At 44.8% G+C, this 21,050-nt stretch overlaps 1 protein-coding gene across 9 annotated transcripts in view; it reads right to left on the minus strand.

The window, feature by feature from the left end:
* The window catches only part of LOC135289175 (chromodomain-helicase-DNA-binding protein 1-like), a 94,980-nt gene extending 74,195 nt beyond the window's left edge, over positions 1-20,785 (minus strand). Inside the window, exons 1-3 of one of the 9 annotated variants that reach the window (XM_064402605.1) lie at positions 20,142-20,783; positions 18,433-18,614; positions 16,478-16,550 (exon numbers count right to left, since the gene is read on the minus strand). In XM_064402605.1, the coding sequence (XP_064258675.1) occupies positions 16,478-16,494 (17 nt within the window). In that variant the 5' untranslated portion in view covers positions 16,495-16,550; positions 18,433-18,614; positions 20,142-20,783. Of the gene's footprint in view, positions 1-16,477; positions 16,551-18,432; positions 18,615-19,123; positions 19,421-19,698; positions 19,917-20,141 lie in introns of those variants that run through there. The other 8 variants (XM_064402607.1, XM_064402604.1, XM_064402598.1 and 5 more) reach the window with 8 other exon arrangements.
* Positions 20,786-21,050: the final 265 nt, after the last annotated feature.

Below are 21,050 nucleotides of genomic sequence, written 5' to 3' on the forward strand. Positions count from 1 at the left end.
CATTGCAGCCAAAAGATTGGTTTAATTAACTCTCCCCCTGGATCCTGGTTGGCACCACACAAAATTGCCTGCAATTTTAGAGATTCACGGGATGGGGAGCGATAACTTGCATAGAAGGAAATTTTTATATTGACTAGACTTATGCTTTTGATTATTGAAATAGCAATTGTCCGTTATATGATTTCCTGTATACTTTCCTCTCCTTTCTCCTCTGTCTGCTAGATTAGGATCCCACTGCTGCCACGAGAGGAATGGTACCATTACTGTGGTCCCGGTCAATGTCTTGAGCCATGGGGTGGTATGAGAGACTGGAAGGATTGCTGGCTTGAAACATTTTGGGTGCATGTGTGGGGGGAAGGGGCAGGTCTGGACTTGCTCTGGTGAGGTGATGCCGTGCTCTGTGCACACACACACACACGCCCCCCCGGACCTGTATCCCAGCCCTGGAGTGGCTGCCAATCACTGGCACACTGGAGGCAATGCTCTACACCCCACCTCTGGAGCCCCTAACCCAGCTCCTAAGTGGCCAGATAACCGGAATTTCCACCTGGGGGAAGGGTCCAGGAAAGCCAAAGGGTACTTAAACCAAAGCATGAGGCAAGCACATGTCTTGACCCTACCTTTCCTTGGATTTTATATCACTGCTGGAACCAGCAGTGGTAGCTGTATTTGTTCTTTTCTATATATTTTCTTTCTTTCTTCTCCTTCTAATTTCCTCTTCTTGGAGTTTTGAGTAACTTAAAATTGGATGGGCTTGGAGTTTGCTAAGTTTAATGGGCAAAGTTAATGCTTTATGAAATGTTTTACATTGATTGAATGCTGCTCTAAACTTTTGCCAAAGTTCTCAGATTTTCTGAAGTTGCCAGTAAAGTTTTTTTGTTGTTTTGACCTCTTGAGAATATATTGTCAGTATTTCTCCTGTGCATCTAACTCAGGGTACATTAAAAAAACATAAGCCCTTTTAAGAGGCTCATTGAGCAAGTTTTTGAGGCCTTACACTTGCTTAGTGATAGCCTTGGCTGCAGTGATTACAATATTGTGGTGTTTGGGACCTGGCTGTGCACACTGAAGATTAGTAGTAAGAAAAAGGTTTTAGATTTTAGAAGAACAAATTTCAGCTTGCTTAGAGCTCAGTTGTGAGGGATTCCATGGGAAGCTTCCGTGGAAGATAAAGGACCTAGTGAGTGCTGGAAGCTTTTCAAGAAAACTTTAATGGAAGCACACAGTTTGTCCCCTTTAAAGGTAAGGGAAGTAGGTGAAGCAAAAGACCTCCTTGGCTTAATTGAAAGCTTGTGAGTCTGCTCAAAACCAAAAGAGAAACATACCAGAGATGGAAAAGCCGATGAATACACCTTGAGAGCTACAAGGGCATTGCCAGGGTGTGCAGAGATTCAGTTAGAAAAGCAAAAGCTCAGCTTGAATTGAAATTGACCAGACACATCAAAAGCTACAAGGAGCTACAAGCTCTTCAGGTCTGTAAACAACAAGCAGAAACAGAAGGAAAATATTGGCCCATTGTCATACAGGAGAGATTAATTAGTCACCAACAACACTGAAAAGGCAAAGGTTCTCAACACTTTCTTCACCTCTGTCTTTACCAGCACTGATGGGCCCCAAGACCTGGGAACAAGAATCCAGGTGGATGTAAACACAGACTCATCGGCAGTGAAGGAAGAGTTGGTATGTGAACTATTACAGGAGCTTGACCCTGACAATTTATTGGCCCTGAAAATATTCAACTGAGGGTGTTAAGAGCTGGCTGATATTGTTGTGAGGCCACTCTCCATGATCTTTGAGAAGTTGTGAAGACTGGGGAATCTGAAGAAGGCTAATGTCATCATCCCCATCTACAAGAAGTGCTTAAAGGAGGATCCAGGAAGTTATAGGCCCATCAGTCTTACTTCAGTTCCTGGGAAAGTTATAGAACAAATCCTCCTGGGGCCTATCACGATTCAGATGAAACATGTGATTGGGAAAAGCCAGCACAAGGACAAGTTGTCCTTGACAAACCCGATAGCCTTCTATGACAAAGTAACCTGCTCAGTTGATGTGAGGCAAGCAGTGAACACTGTCTACCTGGATTTCCCCAAGATTTTCAGTACGTTTTCCTAGTCTCCTCCTAGAGAAACTGATGTGTTATGGTCTAGACAAGTGGTCTGTGTGGTGGGTGGGGAACTGGCTGACAGGCCACACCCAGAGGGTGGTGGTAAATAGTTCCTTTTCAAACTGGCAATCTGTCACAAGTGGGGTCCCCCAGGGATCGATATTGGGCCCATTGCTGTTTAATATCTTCATAAGTGATCTGGCGGATGGGATGAAGTGTACCCTGATGAAGTGTGCCAATGATACCAAACTGAGTGGGGAAGTGGACACTTGGGAAGGGAGAACCACCCTGCAGGAAGACCTGGATAGGCCAGAAGAGTGGACTAACAAGAACCTTATGAAGTTCAACAAAGACAAATGTAAGGTCTTGCACCTGTGAAAACATAATCCAGGAGTGAAACACAGGCTGGGAAAGGGACCTGGGGGTCCTGGTGGACAATGAGCTCAATATGAGCAAACAGTGAGCTGCTGTGGCAGAGACTCAACAGGATGCTGGGTCGCATAAACAAGGGCATCACCAGCAGAGATAAAGAAGTCATTATCCCACTCTACTCAGTGCCTTGTCAGGCCTCACCTGGAATACTGTGTTCAGTTTTGGTCCTTGCTATATGAAAAAGATGTGGACAGGCTCAAGAGTGTCTACAGAAGGGCCACAAAGATCATCAAAGAACTGTGAAACCTGCCATATGAGGAAAGGCTGAGAGAACTGGGTTCTGAGGAAAGGCTTAGGGGGAGACCTTATCATCATGTTCTAGTATTTAAAGGGTGGTGACAAAGAAAACAGAGACTCCCTTTTTACATGGAAAAGAGGGAGGGGGTAATGGGTACAAGTTACTCCTGGGGACATTCTGATTGGATACAAGAGGAAAATTTTTCACAATGAGAACAATCAGCTACACCATGTCAATTCACCACCAGAGCATCTCTTTCTAGCAGTTTGCTTATGCAGCTATAACTTCACTGTGATATATATGTACTTGGCTTTTTATTTTTGTTTCACTTGTCTAGTGCTGACCTAGTAAAAATTTAACAGTCATTACCTCTTAGTATCACCTAAGCAGGGCCCAGATTCCCCTGTCTCAGGACATGATTGTAGTCTTTTTTTTTCTTTTTTTTTTCTTTTTTTTTTTTTTGCTACAGTATTTTAGCTAACGAATTCATGAAGGAAAAACAGAATTCTCCTCCCCCAGCCTCGCCACATTTTACCACAAACACAAAATTACTGGCACACTAAGGGGTAAAAAACAGTAATGAAGAGCAGCCTTCTTTTCTCCCTAACACAGATACATTAAGCAACTCTTAGTTATTAAAAATGAATATATATATATATCTAATCCCTGTCAGGGGATTACTTAAGAACCTCTACCACATGAGCAGTAATTCCGGTGCTGCTAACCCTAGGAGGAAGGAGGGAATTATTTAAGAAAAGATACACAGTTACACACATGCATGTGTTTATAAAAAGCCCATACATCTATCATCTCCTTACAAATAAAGGAGGAACTAAAGAAGCAGCAATTTCAAAACTTCACTTTAAATGCTACTACATTCATTTTGAAATTCTTTTTCGCACAATTCAAAAAATGGTACAAAGCAGCAGTATGAGCTATCACAGCTGAAGCCAAGCACTTTAAAAACAGTGTCTTGATCCTCAAACAATATATTTGCCTTCTGGTGAGTGATGCTCCACAAGAACAGCTTATTTTGACATTGCTACTAATGCCCTCTGTCATGGTTTGACCCTGGCACAATGCCAGGGCCCCCATGAAGGGTATATTTCCAAAATGGTTGCTGTGAGATGTGACCCGGGAACAGAACAAAGCAGGCTCCCATTCGGGGATGGAGGGAAAAACACAACACTTTATTTATTACAAATCTAAAAAGGAACACATACCAAGCTAAAAATAAAAACCTTCCAGATACCTTCCTCCTCCCCCTCCCTTTGCTCCACAGATTCAACACCCCTCAAATTATCAACCCTCAAATCCATCAGGGAGAGAGGAGTCCTCCCTTGCCTCATGGGCCTCCCCCGGAAGCACAATTAAAACCTCCTGTGCTTCCGCATCATCCATGGCCCCACCCAGAGAACATCGGCCCTCGTGACTTCTCCCCCCCCATGTCCAGTGCTCTCACCACTGGACACGGGCCAGGACTGCTTTTAGGGCTCCCCGTTTAAAGATGCTCCACTCACTTCCAGAAACAGCAGTCTCTCAACTTTGGGACACCAGTCCCCCCCAAATTTCACCCCCTGGGGCCGAGGGGCTTCATGAAGAGTTTCAACTTTGGGACACCAGTCCCCCCCATATTTCACCCCCTGGGGCCGAGGGGCCTCATGAACAGAGATCTTCCTCTCCGTGGAGACAGAGGGCATCTCACACCCTCCTCAGCTGTTTCTGTTCACGCCGCTGCTTCACTCTTGACTCCCTGGTGTTGCCTCCCCTTAAATACAGTCTCTGGGTCACAGGGAAAAAAAAACACGGGTCTGTCCATGGCTGTACAAGAAAGAGTCCAGCCCAAGGCCACTCCATTATCTCTTCCACTCAGGACTCTTCTCTCCTCTTCCAGCTTTCCTCACGCTTGCCCATCTCTCATCTCTCTCTCACCTCATCCTGATTCAGGAGGATTCAGTATTTGCAAGGTTTCTATTAGTCTAAAAAGGGGTTAAAATTTTTACTTCTGCCTGCCCAAGGACTCCCACAGCTGCCGGGCACTTCTCTCGCCGCATCTCCCGCTTCTGGCCGGCTAAACTGCCAGCACAATTTCTGTCCCTCTCTCCGGGGGGGCTGCCCAGACATGTCAAGTCTCTTCCACCCCTGCATGTTCTCCTCCACCTCTGCACCTTTTGAGGCTCCTGGCCTCCTCCCTGTCATGGCCTCCCCCTCCCCCACCCAGACGCAGCTGGGCAGGGGAGAGGTTGGACCTTACTCACCAACGCCGGATTCCCAAAGAGGAAGTTCTCTGGGAATCTCCTGCTTTTAACCCCCGTGTGTTCTCAGAGGCGTATCCAGATCCTTAGTGGCCACATCACATGCCAATTTTAAATTTGGCCACTGATTGGCCCGACTTAGACTTTTCCAGAAACACATTTCCGGGCCAAACCACGACACCCTCTCCAACCTTCCCCCAACACAGCACCCCCTTAGTGCTGTCAGTGCAGTCTGTAGAAGAAACAGATTCAGCTTTTAAAAAACATCCTACCAACTTACAGACACCACACAACAGTGCAACAAGTGAGCACAATTGAACAGGACAATATTTCTTAAGACTGCTGTCCTGAAACAAAGTATAAACCAGTTCAAAACAATACAGAATTTAGGAAAAATAAATAAATACATTTCAAGCACAAAGTGGTTTTGTTGGTAGATTTTGGTTTTTTTCAATTTTAGTACATGCATAAGCATTCCACATTGCATCATGACAGACTTCAGTTACTTTTCCAAGTGCTTAAAATGCTACACAGTCTAATACCTTTTCCCCTTTCTTCAAGGAAGATTACTGACATAACAGCAACAACAAAAAAAAAAAAAATAAAAACCAAACAAACCCAAACAACCACCAAACCAAAAAAAACCAAAACTACTCTAGAACCCATTACACTGCAATATCTATCAGCATCACTCTAAGTTCAGAGAACTTATTTGCCATAGCTTTAAAAATCTGTTTGAGTTTTTAAAGCTTGTAGGAAAAAACATATAAAATCCGCAAGTGCAACAGTTAAAACAGCACTGCCATTTAAAAGGTAAATTCATGGAAGCAATAGCTGTGAGGTAGTCATATTTTAACATCCTTGTCACATTTTCTTTTCCTCCTTTGCCTATGGGCTTCTTTGATTTTCCCGACATTATCTGTGGTGTAGCATACAAGCAATTCCTCCTCTAACTGAAGAGCTTTAAATATTATCTGATGCTATCCAGCTAGGGACCTGTGTTGGTTTTGGCTGGGGAAGAGTTAATTTTTTTCATAGTAGCTAGTATGAAGCTATGTTTTGGATTTGTGATCAAAACAGTGTTGATAATTCAGGGATATATTTATTATTGATGAGTAGTGCTTATATAGAGTCAAGGCCTTTTCTGCTTCTAGTACCACCCTGCTGGTGGGAGTGCACAAGAAGTTGGGAGGGGACACAGCCAGAACAGCTGATCCCAGCTGACCAAAGGGACATTCCATACCGTATGACATCATGCTCAGCAGATAAAGCTGGGGGAAGAAGGAGGGAGGGGAATATTCAGAAGGATGGTGTTCTGTATTCCTAAGTCACCATTGCACATGATGGAGTCCTGCTTTCCTGGGGATAGCTGAACACCTGCCTGCCCATGGGAAATGGTGAATGAATTCCTTGTTTTGCTTTGCTTGTGTACATGGCTTTTCTTCCCCTATTAATCTGTCTTTATCTCAACTGATGTGTTTTCTCACTTTTACCCTTCTGATTGAAGCCCCCATTCCAGGGAAAAGTGAGCCGACAGCTGTGTGGTGCTTGGTTGTCAACTGGGATTAAACCACAACAGTCCTTTCTGATACCACACGTGGGGCTTGAAGGGTTTGTGATGACAGATTGACTAGGATATGCTAGATCGAATTTATAGCTGTTATTGCTGTTTAGATATTAATAGACAGGCTCCTGTGCTTGCCATGGTACTTGTTTGGCTCACTGTATATTAGTCTACTGTTCATTAGTGGATGCTTTTTCATAGAATTATATGAAACATTTAAGTTGGAAAATACTTCAAAGATCGAGTCCAACCATTAACCTAACACGGATCAGTCCACCACTAAATCGTGTCCTTAAGTGCCACATCCACACAGCTTTTAAATACCTCCAGGGATGGGGACTCAACCACTTTCCTGGGCAGCCTCTTCCAATGCTTGACCACCCTTTCAGTGAAGAAATTTTTTCTAATATCCAATCTAAACCTCCCCTGGCACAACTTGAGGCCATTTCCTCTTGTCCTATCCCTTGTTACTTGAGAGAAGAGATCAACTCCCACCTCGCTACAGCCTCCTTCCAGGTAGTTGTAGAGAGCAATAAGGTCTCCCCTGAGCCTCCTTTTCTCCAGGCCAAACACCCCCAGCCCCCTCAGCCGCTACTCATAAGACTCGTGCTCCAGCCCCTTCACCAGCTACATTACCTTTCTGTGGACACACTCCAGCACCTCAATGTCTTTCTTGTAGTGAGGGGCCCAAACCTGGACACAGGACTCAAGGTATGGCCTCACCAGTGTAGAGTACAGGGGGACAATTGCTTCCCTGGTCCTGCTTCCCGCACTATTTCTGATACAAGCCAGGATGCCATTGGCCTTCTTGGCCACCCGGGCACACACTGGCTCACGTTCAGCTGGCTGCCAACCAGCAGCCCCAGGGACTTTTCTGCTGGGCAGCTTTCCAGACGCTCTTCCCCAAGCCTGTAGCGCTGCAGGGGGTTGTTGTGACCCAAGTGCAGGACCCAGCACTTGGCCTTGTTGAACTGAATACCATTGGTCTTGGCCCATCAATCCAGCCTGTTCAAATCCCTCTGCAGAGCCTTCCCACACAACTTGGTGTCATCTGCAAACTTACTGAGGGTGCACTCAATCCCCTCATCCAGATCATCCATAAAGATATTAAACAGGACTGGACCCAATACTGAGCCCTGGAGAACACAACTAATGACTGGCCACCAGCTGGATGTAACTCCATTCGCCACCACTCTCTGGGCTTAACCATCCAGCCAGTTTTTTACCCAGCAAAGAGTGCACCCATCTGAGCCACTGAGCAGCCAGTTTCTCCAGGAGAATGCTGTGGGAAACAGTGTTAGAGGCTTTACTAAAGTTTAGATAGACAACATCCACAGCCTTTCCCTCATCAACTAAGCAAGTCACCCTGTCAAAGAAGGAGACCAGGTTACTCAAGCCTTTCATAAACCAATGCTGACTGGACCTGATCACCTGGGTGCCTCTGACATGATGGCACTCAAGATGATCTGCTCTATAACCTTCCCCAGCAGCAAGGTAAGACTGACAAGCCTGTAGTTCCCTGGATCCTCCTTCTGGCTCTTCTTGCAGATGGGCATCACATTTGCTAACCTCCAGTCAATTGGGACCTCTCCAGATAGCCAGGACTGCTGGTAAATGGTTGAAAGTGGCTTGGCAAGCTCTTCTGCCAGCTCCCTCAGTACCCTTGGGTGGATCCCATCTGGCCCCATAGACAAGTAGTGTAGCAGGTTACTGACCATTTCTCCTTGGACTATGGTGGCTTCATTCTGCTACTCATCCCTGTCAGGAAGCTGAGTACCTGGAGAACAACTGGTCTTACTATTAAAGACTGGGGCAAAGAAGGCATTAAGTACCTCAGCCTTTTCCTCATCCTTTGTCACTATGTTTCCCCCTGCATCCAATAAAAGATGGAGATTCTCCTTAGCCCTCCTTTTGTTGCTGATGTATTTGTAAAAACATTTTTATTGTCTTTTACGGCAGTATACAGATTAAGTTCTAGTCAGGATTTGGCCATTCTAATTTTCTCTGTGCATTACCTCACAACATCCTTGTAGTCCTCTTGAGTTGCCTGCCCCTTCTTCCAAAGTTCCTAAACTCTCTTTCTGTTCTGAGTTCCAGTCAAAGCTCTCTGTTCAGCCAGGCTGGCCTTCTTCCCCACTGGCTCATATTTCAGAACATAGGAATGGCCTGCTCCTGAGCCTTTAAGATTTCCTTCTTAAAGCACATGGATGTGTCCTTCCTGGATTCCTTTGTCCTTCAGGACTGCCTCCCAACAGACTCTGTCAATCAGGCCCCTAAACAGGCCAAAGCCTACCCTCCACAAGTCCAAGGTGGTAGTTCTGCTGAACCCTGTCCTTACTTCTCCAAGAATCAAAAACTCTTATCTTTTTGTGACCACTGTGCCCAAGACGGCCTCCAACCATCACATCGCCCACCAGTCCTTCTCTGTTCACATACAAGAGGTCCAGCCTCCCCTAATTGGCTCACTCACCAACTGTGTCAGGAGGTTCTCTTCCACACACTCCAGGAACCTCCTAGACTGTTTCCTCTTTGCTGTATTTTATTTCCAGCAGACATCTGGTAAGTTGAAATCTCACATGAGAACAAGGGCTAGTGATTCTCAGACTTCTCCCAGCTGTTTATAGCATATTTCATCTGCCTCTTCATTCCATAACAGACTCCCATCAGATCTGCCTTGTTGGCCTTTCCCCTTAATACTGACACTTAAATGCTCAACCCTATCAGTGCCATCATTAGCTCTAGACAATCAAAACACTCCCTAATATACAGTGCTACCCTCTCGGGATCTCCTCTGGTCTGGTCTGGTCTGGTTGGGAAGATCACAAGGTGTGTCTCTGTTAAAAGTCTCTTTTCCCCAACCCAGCAGCCAAAGAAGGTGTCGAGAAGTCTTCGGTTCATGTTTTCAAGGTTGTTTAATATTTCTTTATCTAAAACATTTTCTGTCTGGCATGCCAAGGTCTGTTCTGCAGGTCGGTCCGAGGCACACTCCCCGCCTCTCGGGCTGGTGCTGTCTTTCATACTAAAAACTACGTATACTATGTTTAAAGTTATTTTCCAATACCTATCACCTATGTTAGACAGTGACTTTCTACTCTAAACCAATCTGTGAATGCCAACATCATCCTGAACATGGATGCCAGGGAGAAGAAAGAAGAAGGACAGGGCACGCCCAAATCCCTCCATCTTGGAACCCCTGACCCCCATGTACAGAATTCCAAACCCCCCTGTACCATGCTCCAAAATTTTTCCCTTCACCCTGTGATTGCTACTACTATGCTACTTAAACTTTTGTGACCTGTAATTCTTCATATAAAGTTGGTAATTTGCTCCATGGGTTGAGATAGAATTCCCAGGTGTCTTTGGCTTCCTGCCAGGGTCTCCAAGCCCCTGCCAGGGCTTTGAGACATCCAGGGCATCCAGAGAGATGTCCTGGGTTCTGACACTACCCCACCTTCCTTGCCTGTTCCTTCTGAAATGTTTATAGCCATTCATTGCAGCACTCCAGCTGTGCGAGTCATCCCATCGTGTGTCCATGATGGCAACTATGTCATAAGTTTTTCTGCTGCACAATGGCTTCCAGTTCCTCCCGTTTGTTGCTCATGCTGTGTGCATTGGTGTAGATGCACCTCGGTTGGACTATTCTCAGGTGCATCTGTAGTTTATAACACATCAATAACCCCTTTGTCTTTGCTGCCACATGGATCTCCATCCCCTACCTCCACTAAGACTGCAGACCAAAGGACCTCACTAGTTTCTTAAACATTGGCATGTTGCCTCCAGGCTTATCTCTAGTGAGCCTGGGTTTATCTCTTTCTCCCTTGCAGTCTAGTTTAAAGCTCTTTCAATGAGCCTTGCTAACTCCTAGGCAAAGATCTTTTTTCCCCTTTGACACAGGTGTACCCCATCTGTTGCCCACAGACCTGGTGTCACATAGACTGACACGTGATCAAAGAACCCAAAATTCTGCCAGTGACACCAGGCTTGGAGCCAGATACTGATCTGCTGGCTCTTTCTGTTTCTTCCCTCATCATTCCCTGCGACTGGAAGGATAGAGAAAAATATTACTTCTGCTCCTGATCCCTTAACCAGTTGTCCCAAGGCCCTGAAGTCTCTCTTGATTGCCCTCAGACTTCCTGTTGCAACTTCATCGCTGCCTACCTGAAAACTTAATAATGGGTGATAATTTGAGGGCTGTACCAGGGTAGGAAGCTTTCTCTTCACATCTTTAACCTGGGTCCCAGGGAGGCACCAGACTTCCCTAAGAAGTGGGTCTGGTCTGCATATGGGGCCTTCTGTTCCCTTCATAAGGGAGTCTCCTATGACAACAACCTGTTTACTTTTCTTTATGGAAGCAGTTTTGATGCAGGGCATAGGCTGACTTAACCTCAGCAACACATCTATACTAGATGAACTATTGTCCTCATTATCGTTCAGCTCCACTTGCAGAGCCTCGTATCTATTATGCAATGGCACTTGGGAAGGTGGGGCAGTCACAGAGGAGGCGCACTTGCTGCACTGGGCAGGCACTTGCCTCCATTGGCCCCTATTCCTTATGTCACCATGTTCAGCTGGGAGGAGAGAGGATAGGGAATCCTCCATATCATGCACCCTGTCTACCTGTCAGGCCTGTCCCAGGGAAGGTAGGGTGCGATTCCAGTAATCTCTCTCTCTCACGCTCCCTGATACTCCTCAACCTATTCACTTCCTGCCAGAGCTCTGCCACTAAATAGAGGAGTTCCTTTACCTGGGCTCACATCCCACAGGTGTGCTCACTACTGATGCCCAGTACTGGCATAAGAGCAGGGCACACCCTGCAGCCTGATACATGTTCCCACCGGACCTGTGGGCAGCTGTGTCAGTCACAGTGGGTGCAGAGTTTAGAGAGGCCATAGCTTTCTGCCAGGTAGTACAATTGCTCTCTGGAGCACCTCAAAGCATGCAGCCATGGATGAGCTCACACAAGAGCACGTACACCCCTGGAGGACCTGAAGCCGTGGGTAAGGCTTTGTTGGAACAAGTACACCCTTAAGGGACTGCAGTCTGTGGATAAGTCCAAGCCAGAACCGGGGCAAGGGGAGGAGTTCATTGCAATATTAAATCCTAGAACCTGGTCCAAAGGGACCAGTGGTGGAGATTGTAGCGGAAATACCTTTAAAATGTTGCAACCAATTATTTGAGTTGCCTGTTATAGGAATTACTATAGCAGGAATCACCTGAACCAATGGAAGAGAAGTCTTACAAAAAGCAGTTGCAGTGCAGCAGTGACCTGACCTGAACTGACCTTGGTGTCCAGTAGCTGCACCCAACACAGCATTTCTGTCCTGAGTAACCACTATAGCAGATGGAGCCCAAAGGCATGGACTAAATTAACTCGGTGGACATTTTGCAGGGGCGGTCCATAGACTAAGGGATTGATAGGTGTATTGTATCAAATGATGGAAAGGGGGGTGGTGGTTAATGAGGATATATTGGCTAGTGTGGGACCTGACCATGATATAAATGGTATGGAATAAGGGGTGGAGAATGTGCTGGTTTTGGCTGGGATAGAGTTAATTTTCTTCATAGCAGCTAGTATGGAGCTATGATTTCGATTTGTGCTGTAAACAGTGTTGATAACAGAGGGATGTTGTTATTGCTGAGCAGTGCTTACACACAGCCAAGGCTTTTTCTGCTTCTCACACCATTCCACCAGGGAGAATGCTAGGAGTGCACAAGAAGTTGGAGAGGGACACAGTCGGGACAGCTGACCCCAACTACTTGGAGATGTGTGGAAACCCAGGGCACCGGGAATATTTCTCTGCCTGCTCTGGGGTGCCCTGACCCCCAGGGGAGCACTGACTTTGACCCTCATTCATGGAGAAAGTTTCCTAGACTTCAAGATAAACTAGAATCCACTAAAGTGTGAAATAGATTATAGAGAGTAGTGTAGGTGTATTACTTGGTGAGAAATTTAGGTTTTGGGGTTTTTAGTATGTTGTGGATGGAAACAAGATGGAGGGCACAGGGTGTTGTCCTGGGTTTCTTCTTCATGCTTCTTCTCCCTTCTTCTTCATGGGTTTGGGTGGCATTTTGTAATTGGGCAGAAAAGTCCACATTGCGGGCTCTTTGGGATCAGTTATCGGGTTAAAGGAAAAACAATCTAGGTGTCAGTTCTTAATTGGATAGTTTAGTCTTAAAAGACCTTGTAACAAGAGATTGTTAGCCATTTTGTGCCTTCTAATGAAAAGCTGCCAAACTCACAGTAATGAGACTGTTTTACTGATGAGAAATAATAAACACCTGAGTCCAAACATGAACTACTGTCTCAAGCGCCTTCAATCCAGATCCAGAGAAACCAACAACTGAAACCCCCACACCTAGCCTTTGAGTCAAATAGTTGCATTTGTACAGCGGTATATGGGAAATCTGACTTGGTATGAAAGTTTGATACTGTCTCTGGATATTCTCATTGTATTTAAGAGCAATTTAAGAGAGATCCACAAAAGCAATATTTATTTTCCATCTATTTTACAGGAAAAGCAAAATAGCTTACTGAGAGTACCAAGAAATAATTGCTTGCACCTGCTAATTTTTCAAATCCCAATTGTGGTGGTGCTTCCCCCCCAGGCCGCACTATGATCTGAGAAATGCACGTTAGGCCTTGGCCTTGATGAACAGCACCTGGACTATGCTCCTCTTGAGCTTATTAGAACCACTGTCTGCTCCCAGGAACTTGTGCTGTCTAATGAGCTCCTGTTTTTTTACCAGCCTTGGAAACTTATTTTTCTTGCCTGAAGTACAACCCAAATGGAATAACACTTTTGTTATCAAACTTTCAAAGAATGTTACTGACCCAAATTGCAGCCAGGATGGAAAATTACTATGACTACAGCCCACTCTCTTGCAGCCCTATAAACACCAGTCCAAAATGAGACCCTTTGAACTCTCTTGGACCGCAGCAGACTGTGACCAGCAACCTCCCTCTGAGTGGGGCCTCTGAGAGCCAGTGAACTCTCAAGTTTGCCATACTTGGAGGACTGCCAAATGATGATGGATCCTGGGCTGATACCCCCCCACTCCTCAAGGCTCAACCCTTTGCCCATTGAGAAGATGCAAGTGCATCCAAAGTGAGTACTTCACTGAGTTCAAGGGAAATTTTTCACAGGTAGCTTGTACAGACTCTTTATGTCTGTGTGCATGCGAGTGTGAATATGCTACAGCAAGTGTACCAGGAATGCTGCTCTCCTAGATTCTTAAGCACGTTAGATTTGTAAGTTAGGCTTATAAGTGAGTTACTGTTGTGCTTTTACTAAGTTCTATAGAATCTCTTGTTAATTTGTTTAAATTAGGGTATCAATTAGGTGCTGTTAAGTTTAGGTGCTGCTAAACCTTTAGGCCTAAACTGTCGGTCAAGTCCAGGGCTAAGTTTAGCAAGGGAGTCCACTCTGAACCTTGTGACTCAATGGGAGGCTCTCCCTCATTCCTTTCTATCCTTACCCAACCTCCACATACATAATTTTTTGTTGATTTTAGTTTTCGATTTATTTTAGATTTTAGTCCAATTTTTCTCAGTGTGCTTTAACCATCTAGTAAGTAGTAGAGTCAACCTTGACAATGAACTTTGTTGTGCTTTTGCTTTTATATTAAACCTAAACCTGATATCGTTGCCAGTGATTCTTTGAGTGACCTAACACACTCATTTGTGACAAATGTCTATGGAATAAAATCGGAGTATGCTTTGGGGAGATGACAGGAGAGACAGACTTCAAGAAAAACATCACTGGAAAACATTAAAAACAAATGTTCTGTCACAGGGTCACTAGTTCTTTTCAGTAGTCTTAGGTTTAGCTTCACTAGCTTACCTCTTAAAAAAAGGTCCCCCTGATCAGAACACACAACTAGGAAAAGTCAGCCAATTTATACAAGGCACTAGGAAGAGAAACTTCATGACAGACAGTTATACAAGCCATGCTGCAAAAGCACTGTTAGAGCATTTAGACCCCTGTATAAGGTCTATGTTGATAAAGGACCAAAGAGAGGATAATTTATCACTGCTGATTTAGAGGGCATTCGTTACATTAAACTGCCTTAACAATCCCCCAATTAAAACCCAACTGGAAACAGTATTATTTTGAGCAAAATAAAAGTTTAACCCATTAAAACCAGAAAAGATTAATTCCTGCAAGGTCTTTGAAAAGCATCTGAGATGACAGTCCACCCTATCTTAATAAACAAGTCCAAGGAAGGTCATGTATTTGAAGAGCCCCTTCCAGAATGAATAGAAGTAACAGACACTAAATGCCAAGCTCTTAAAACTGAAAGTTTGTAAGTAAGTTTATTTAGGCAAATACAATTCAAGTGGGCTTTTGTTTTATTTAAAAAACCCAGAACTACTCAATCTGATTTATATGTGTGAAAGACATTCATCTTATTCATCACCACTAATATAAAGCAAAGGGAACAAAGAGTATTAAGTTTAGGCTACCAAGAAGTGTTATTTCCTGTCCTCATCTATTCTGAAACACGAACTCTTTTCCTTTTCCCTGACTTAGACTGACAACTCAAATTCATTTCTTGACGATTAAAAATAAAGTAGGATGCTGAGACACAAAGACAAAACTAAAACACCTTCCTCCCCCAACCCCCTTCTTCCCAGGCTCACTTTCACTCCTTCATTTCCAACTTTCTACCTCTTCCCCCCCCACTTCAGGGATGGGGAGAGAATCATAGAATGATTTTGGTTGGGAGGGATCATAGAGATCTAGTTCCAACCCCCTTGTGGAATGGGAGGTTGCAGTCAGTTCTTAAGAGCTTATCTGCCACTCCTTCCTCTTCACACTTTTTCCCCTGCTCCAACATGTCCCACAGGATAGTCCTTCACTAACTGCTCCAGCATGTGTCCTCTCCATGGGGTACAGTCCTTCGGGAATGGACTGCTCCAGTGTGGGTCCCCCAGGGGCTGCAGTTCATGACAGAAAACTTCCTCCTCTCCAAAGGTGCACTCTCTAGAGGCTGCAGCTTCCTCCAGGGCACATCCACCTGCTCTGTCATGAGGCCCTCCATGAGCTGCAGGATGGTTATCTGCTCTGGAGTGGTCTTCTCCACAGCCTGTAAGGAAATCTCTGCTCTGACACCTGGAATACCTCACACCCCTCCTTCCCTCACCTAAGTATCTGCAGAGCTGTTTCTCTTGCATTTTTCTTCCTCATACCTCCCTCCCTTATCACATATACACACTGCTGCACAGCCTTTCTTAGATGTTATCACAGAGGTTCCCCAGCTTCACTGATTGGCTCATGTTTGGCCAGTGGCAAATCTGTTTTGGAGCCAGTTGGAACTGGCTTTGTCCAGCACAGCAGAAGCCCCATGTGTCTTCTGATGAAAGCTGCCTCTGCAATCTCCTCACTACTAAAACCTCACCACATAAACCCAATAGAACTCTCTCTATATATGCACTTTTTTCCTTTTTTTTTCTAATTTGTATTACTTACTTCTGCCAAAAATAAACCAATAGATGAAAATACTTCCCTAATTATGCTTGTAGAATCTTTGTTTTTAACTCCCACTTAGGTTTCTTGAAAGCAGGAACTTAGAATAGTGGCTTTCAACTTACCTTTTTAATCTTCTGTGGAAGGTACGAGTTTATACAGCAAATTCAAGTTTGCTGACAAAGAGCTGGCTTTACTTAACCATCTTTTATGGTCCACAGACTATTGAATCAACAGAGCAAATTCAATCCACAGAAATTAGTGTCTTGCACTAACATCAGGTTTCAAGAACATAAACAATGGTAAGGGACCTTGGTGCAAGAAGCCACTTTATGCTTACTGGAAAAAGGAAGAACAATTGCACCCCAGCCAGCTACTTTCCATATAAGCTCTACTGAGCACACTTTTTTTACCTACCGAGAAGTAATGTCCATTCAAGAGTTTCTTGATAGCAAATGGCAAGCACACAAATAGGTTTTCCAAGATCTGTCTGTGAATTAGGCTACAGGGTTACTGACTGGTACAAGCATAAAGGGAAAAAACATTTAACATTTTAAAACTTTTTTAAAGGTTTAAATTGTGTTTAGCAGCAAATTTAAGATGCATAACAAAGTCTTACTTCAGAGGCAACTATCATGTTTTAAGTAATTTGCATCTTCCTGATATTTGCTTATAATAAAGTTGTCTGAATACTTTTTTGCTATTTAGTTGGTTTAGTCTTATGATAATTGCTCCAGCTTTTGAGTAACTTTGTTATACTGGTATTTACAAGTGGTCATAGTTTGGTATGCAGTATTATTCAAACATTACCTAGGTGGCTCATTTAAAGTAGTAAAAAACTTCTTAAATACAAAGTCATCAGGATTGTCCTCAGTAAGTTAATGTTTATTGGATGTCTTTAGTTATAACTCCCTAAAATTTCAAAAGTCTAGCTTTGGTCACACTTATTTTGTTCATGTTCCTCTACTCAACTGACAAAGGTTATTGTTGGGTTTGGTTGGGAGTTGGTTGTTTGGTTTTGGTTTTTTGGTTTCTTTTTAAGTGTAAGTAATTGGGAATATTTTGCCACTTACTAGAAGAAACCCAAAATTTGTTTACTAACTAAACAAGTACCATCTTTACTAGAAGAAGAAATCACAACAAAGAAAGTTTACAAATTATTCACAAGATTCCACGTTTACTGACATTCTAGAATATTTCTAGGTATAACATGAAAGCTTGACATTAATAACTTTTGTGTATTTTTTACAGTTTCTATAGTTTTACTGTTCATAGGTTTCCTACAAATTTACACCTAATATCACCTAAACACTTCTCTCTTCCCATCCCATTACTCACACTATGCTACATGCAAGCTTAATGGCCAGCATGTGCTGAATGATCAGCTGGCCATTATGTTCTTGGATTTTTTTCCCTTGGGGCAATAATTTAGATCTACCCCCTTTATCCAACTGTCTGTTTTCATAAAGCCCACAGAACTCAGTTTTCTTTATGACCTCTGATCCATGAAATCACCTAACAGGTTCAACAGGCTGTGATCAGAAAGAGGAGACAGACAAGACAGATGGGTAGATTGACAGCATGATCACAACAGCTTCTATTTGTAAGTTTACCTTGCCTTATTAAATCTGAAGCATTCATTATATTCCCAGTTTTAGAAATGTTAACTTCCTAGTGCAGTAGATACTTATTCTAGAACACTTGTAAGTTGAACATGAATTCAATTCCACCCCTACAAGTTCACTGTTCTCCTTATCTTGCAGCAGGAAAGTTCTAACCAGGCTTTTCCAACCAAGTGAACCCTTTACACATCCTAGAACACCAGCATAGACATTAGAGGAGTGGATTTTTTTTTAATTAAGATAACAGCTGGGAAAACTGTATTTTCACTTTGGAAAACAAACATGAAGTTAACACTTTCCATTATAATGCTTTGACAACTCAATTAAAAAAAAAAAAAGGAAGCTTCACTGGCATTAACAGTCCACTGTTCCAACTTTAGAGATAGCATAGTTTAGGGTTTATACAGCACGTATTATGCATGCTTGCCATGCACTTTATAGATAGACATGAGTTTTACATTATCATTTCAGTCTAATCTGTTTCAGCTTTTGACACTACAGACAACTTTTGAGGGAAAAGTGTGTAATGCTCATAGAGCTTAAATAGAATTAAAACTGTATTATGTAAGGTATATACACGATTATTACAGTCATTAAACTATCTGATTTTAACAAGCAGATTAAGCATCTGTAAAAATGCACGGTCAGTCCACTTGCTCACCAGGAAGCTTTAGCACAAAGTTAAAATGTAAACCAGTTCTAAAAAACAAAATAAAGGAGAATATGTAACCAAGGACTGAAAGTGCTTACCTTGACTCTCCACTACTGTTTCTTACATCTTCGTCACTGTGCCCATTCATTGTAAATATTAAGAAGTTTAAAAGATAAATAGAAGTCCACTCAGATTAGAAGCCAGATGCCAAGAAATTACTTCTTGGTACTCTGTTTTCCAGATGACTCAAATGTTCTCTGCAAGATTTTTCCAAAATTGCCTAAAGTAGTAAAGAAAAATGTTGACATAATTTGAAATATTTGATAATTGCAACTGAAAGAAACTGAAAATAACTTATCCTGTAATAACACTGCCAAAAGGGAGTATCTATCACACCTGGCATCTTCTTTTTAACTGAAAAATAGCTTTTGGTATGCCATAGTCATCTTAAGAACAACCCAATCTTACTTTTAAAGGAAAACAGCCTCCCCAAACACATAAATAAAAAATATAACTATTAATGCTCTAAGATATGATTAGCAAAATCATTTTGTGCACAAAACACATATCATAAGCAGTTCTAGACATAAAGTTTACATTCTGTTGGGGGTAGAGTCAAGAAAATAGACTGTCCCATTTTTTAAAAATGGCTCAACTATATCAAGCTAACAAGATGCCACAGATGGAGTGATCACTATTTCAAACATCTTCACATGAGATCTTTACTGTGTCAGATGCACCTAGAAAAAGTTTAGGTTCACATTAAATGGAGTGCAAGTATAAACTCACTGGTAATAAGCTAAAGAGCAGCACCTCTCACAGATGTAGTGGTGTGAAAGCGATTAGGGGCCCGCCTGCAGGTTGCCTGCCTTGAAGTATTCTCTAATACAGCCCAAGCTCCAACTCATGATGGAGGTGGAGGCCGCCTCGTACCGGGATGGTAAAAGCCCTGCGCTCAAGGACTATCTCAGACACCAGGGCCACTCCAGACAGCAAACAAAAGCAGTGACGGAAAAAAGTTATAGGAATGAGTCCTGTAACCCCAGAGAGGCCGCGAAGCTAGGCTGGGGCCTTTGCGGCGGCGAGCTAGGAAGCTTGGTGGTTCCTCGCAGATAGGCCGTTAGCTGCCCAACGAGGCCAAGATCCACACTGGCTGCCCTCCCACGCCCAGAGTACGAACACTCTGCCTCCTCTGGGACCGGTACTCCCTGGGCCCCAGGAAAGATCTTTAGTGGCCACGAAACTCTCCTTGTCAGCCACTCCCTGCTCTGCGACGATCCTCCCCAACCACCCGCACCCCGCTGTCTCGGCCTCCCGTGACTGACAGCTCCCGAGGAGAGCCCAGGCCAGGGCTTCTTCCCTACCTCTCGCGAATTCACCTCCCGCCCCGGAAAATGGCCCTCTGCTGGTAGCGCGACCTGCACAGGCGCTGCTCCTGGTCAAGGCTCCCGGGAAGTATTGGTAAGGCGGCCGCTGTCCTCTGAGCTCGCTTCTCCCAGCGCCCCCCCCGCCCCCCCCCCCATGGCCAGAGAAGAGCGAAGGCCTCCCAGCCAGTTCGTCACAGGCCCCGCTGAACCCAGGGAAAGAGGCTCAACCCAGACTGCCCACCTCAGTTCTCACAGTTCGCTCCCTCCCTCCCTCCCTCCCTCTTCGGAAAACAGAGACCGGCTCCAGGAGCCCAGCGACACGCTAGGCATCCAACTCCTTCTCAGCGCCAGTCGCCTCTCCATCCATCTTTGAAAGTGGCAACCACCACACAACTCCGGACCAGGGAAAGAGAAAGGAGCCATGGCGGGCCTCTGCCTACCTGCGTGTGTGCACTCGGCCCGACTTTCCTAGGTCTGCCCTGGTCCGAGACGGCGCTACACTCCACAAAGAGGTCTGTGCTGCAACCTAGGGTCGAAGACTGCTCCTGAGGCCAGTACAAGGCCTGGGCCGCCGGCTCTTTACAACCCCACGCAGTGGGCTCGCCTGCAGCCCCCACCGGCTTGAACAATAGGGCCCTAAACCGGGCAGGGAGAACCCTGGTAAGTGCTCTGTTGCTCCGCCGCTATTTCCTACGTCCTCTCGACCACCGCCATCACGCTACCACTCCGCTCAACCTCCTCCTCCCTTAATTGGATGGAAACCCTGGGCGTGATGTCAGTCCTGCGCCCTGGGACAGAGCGGGGAGGAGGAGCAACAGCCGGGAGGGGACAGCGCCGCCGGGACATAGAGGCAGGATGGGCCACTTGGAGGACATGGCGGAACCCAAGCGGTTTCCTGGCTGCGCTGAATACTGCAGGGGCCGGAGGCAGTAGGAGCTCGCCTGCCCGCCGCAGCAGCGAACGGGCGCTGGGGCCGGTGCCGCTCCTGGTGCCCGCTTGCAGCTCTTATGTGAGGGGGTAGGGTGCGGCCCGGCCTGAGGGGCGCCCATGACCCACCCAGTATAGCAGGGAACCTGGCCTAAGCCCCACGTTACTGTTTAGAGCTGTGCGGGTGTTTTGGGTATTTTTGTTTGTTTGTTTCAGTTTTTCCTGTTTAAAATGAGAGCCCCCTAACAAGCACATATGCATTTCTTAGTCTTCCTATGCAGTTACAGTTGGCATTTAGGGCATATTTAGGAAGGCTTGGCATGCAGCTGCACAAAGAACACTTGCCTAAATGAGGAAAGCATCCTCTAGCTGGAGGCAGAACACTTCTTTCTCTTGATATCTAGCTCGAGTTGTTTTGAAGT

Source organism: Passer domesticus, chromosome W (assembly GCF_036417665.1).
Source record: "Passer domesticus isolate bPasDom1 chromosome W, bPasDom1.hap1, whole genome shotgun sequence".
Classification (NCBI taxonomy): Eukaryota; Metazoa; Chordata; class Aves; order Passeriformes; family Passeridae; genus Passer; species Passer domesticus.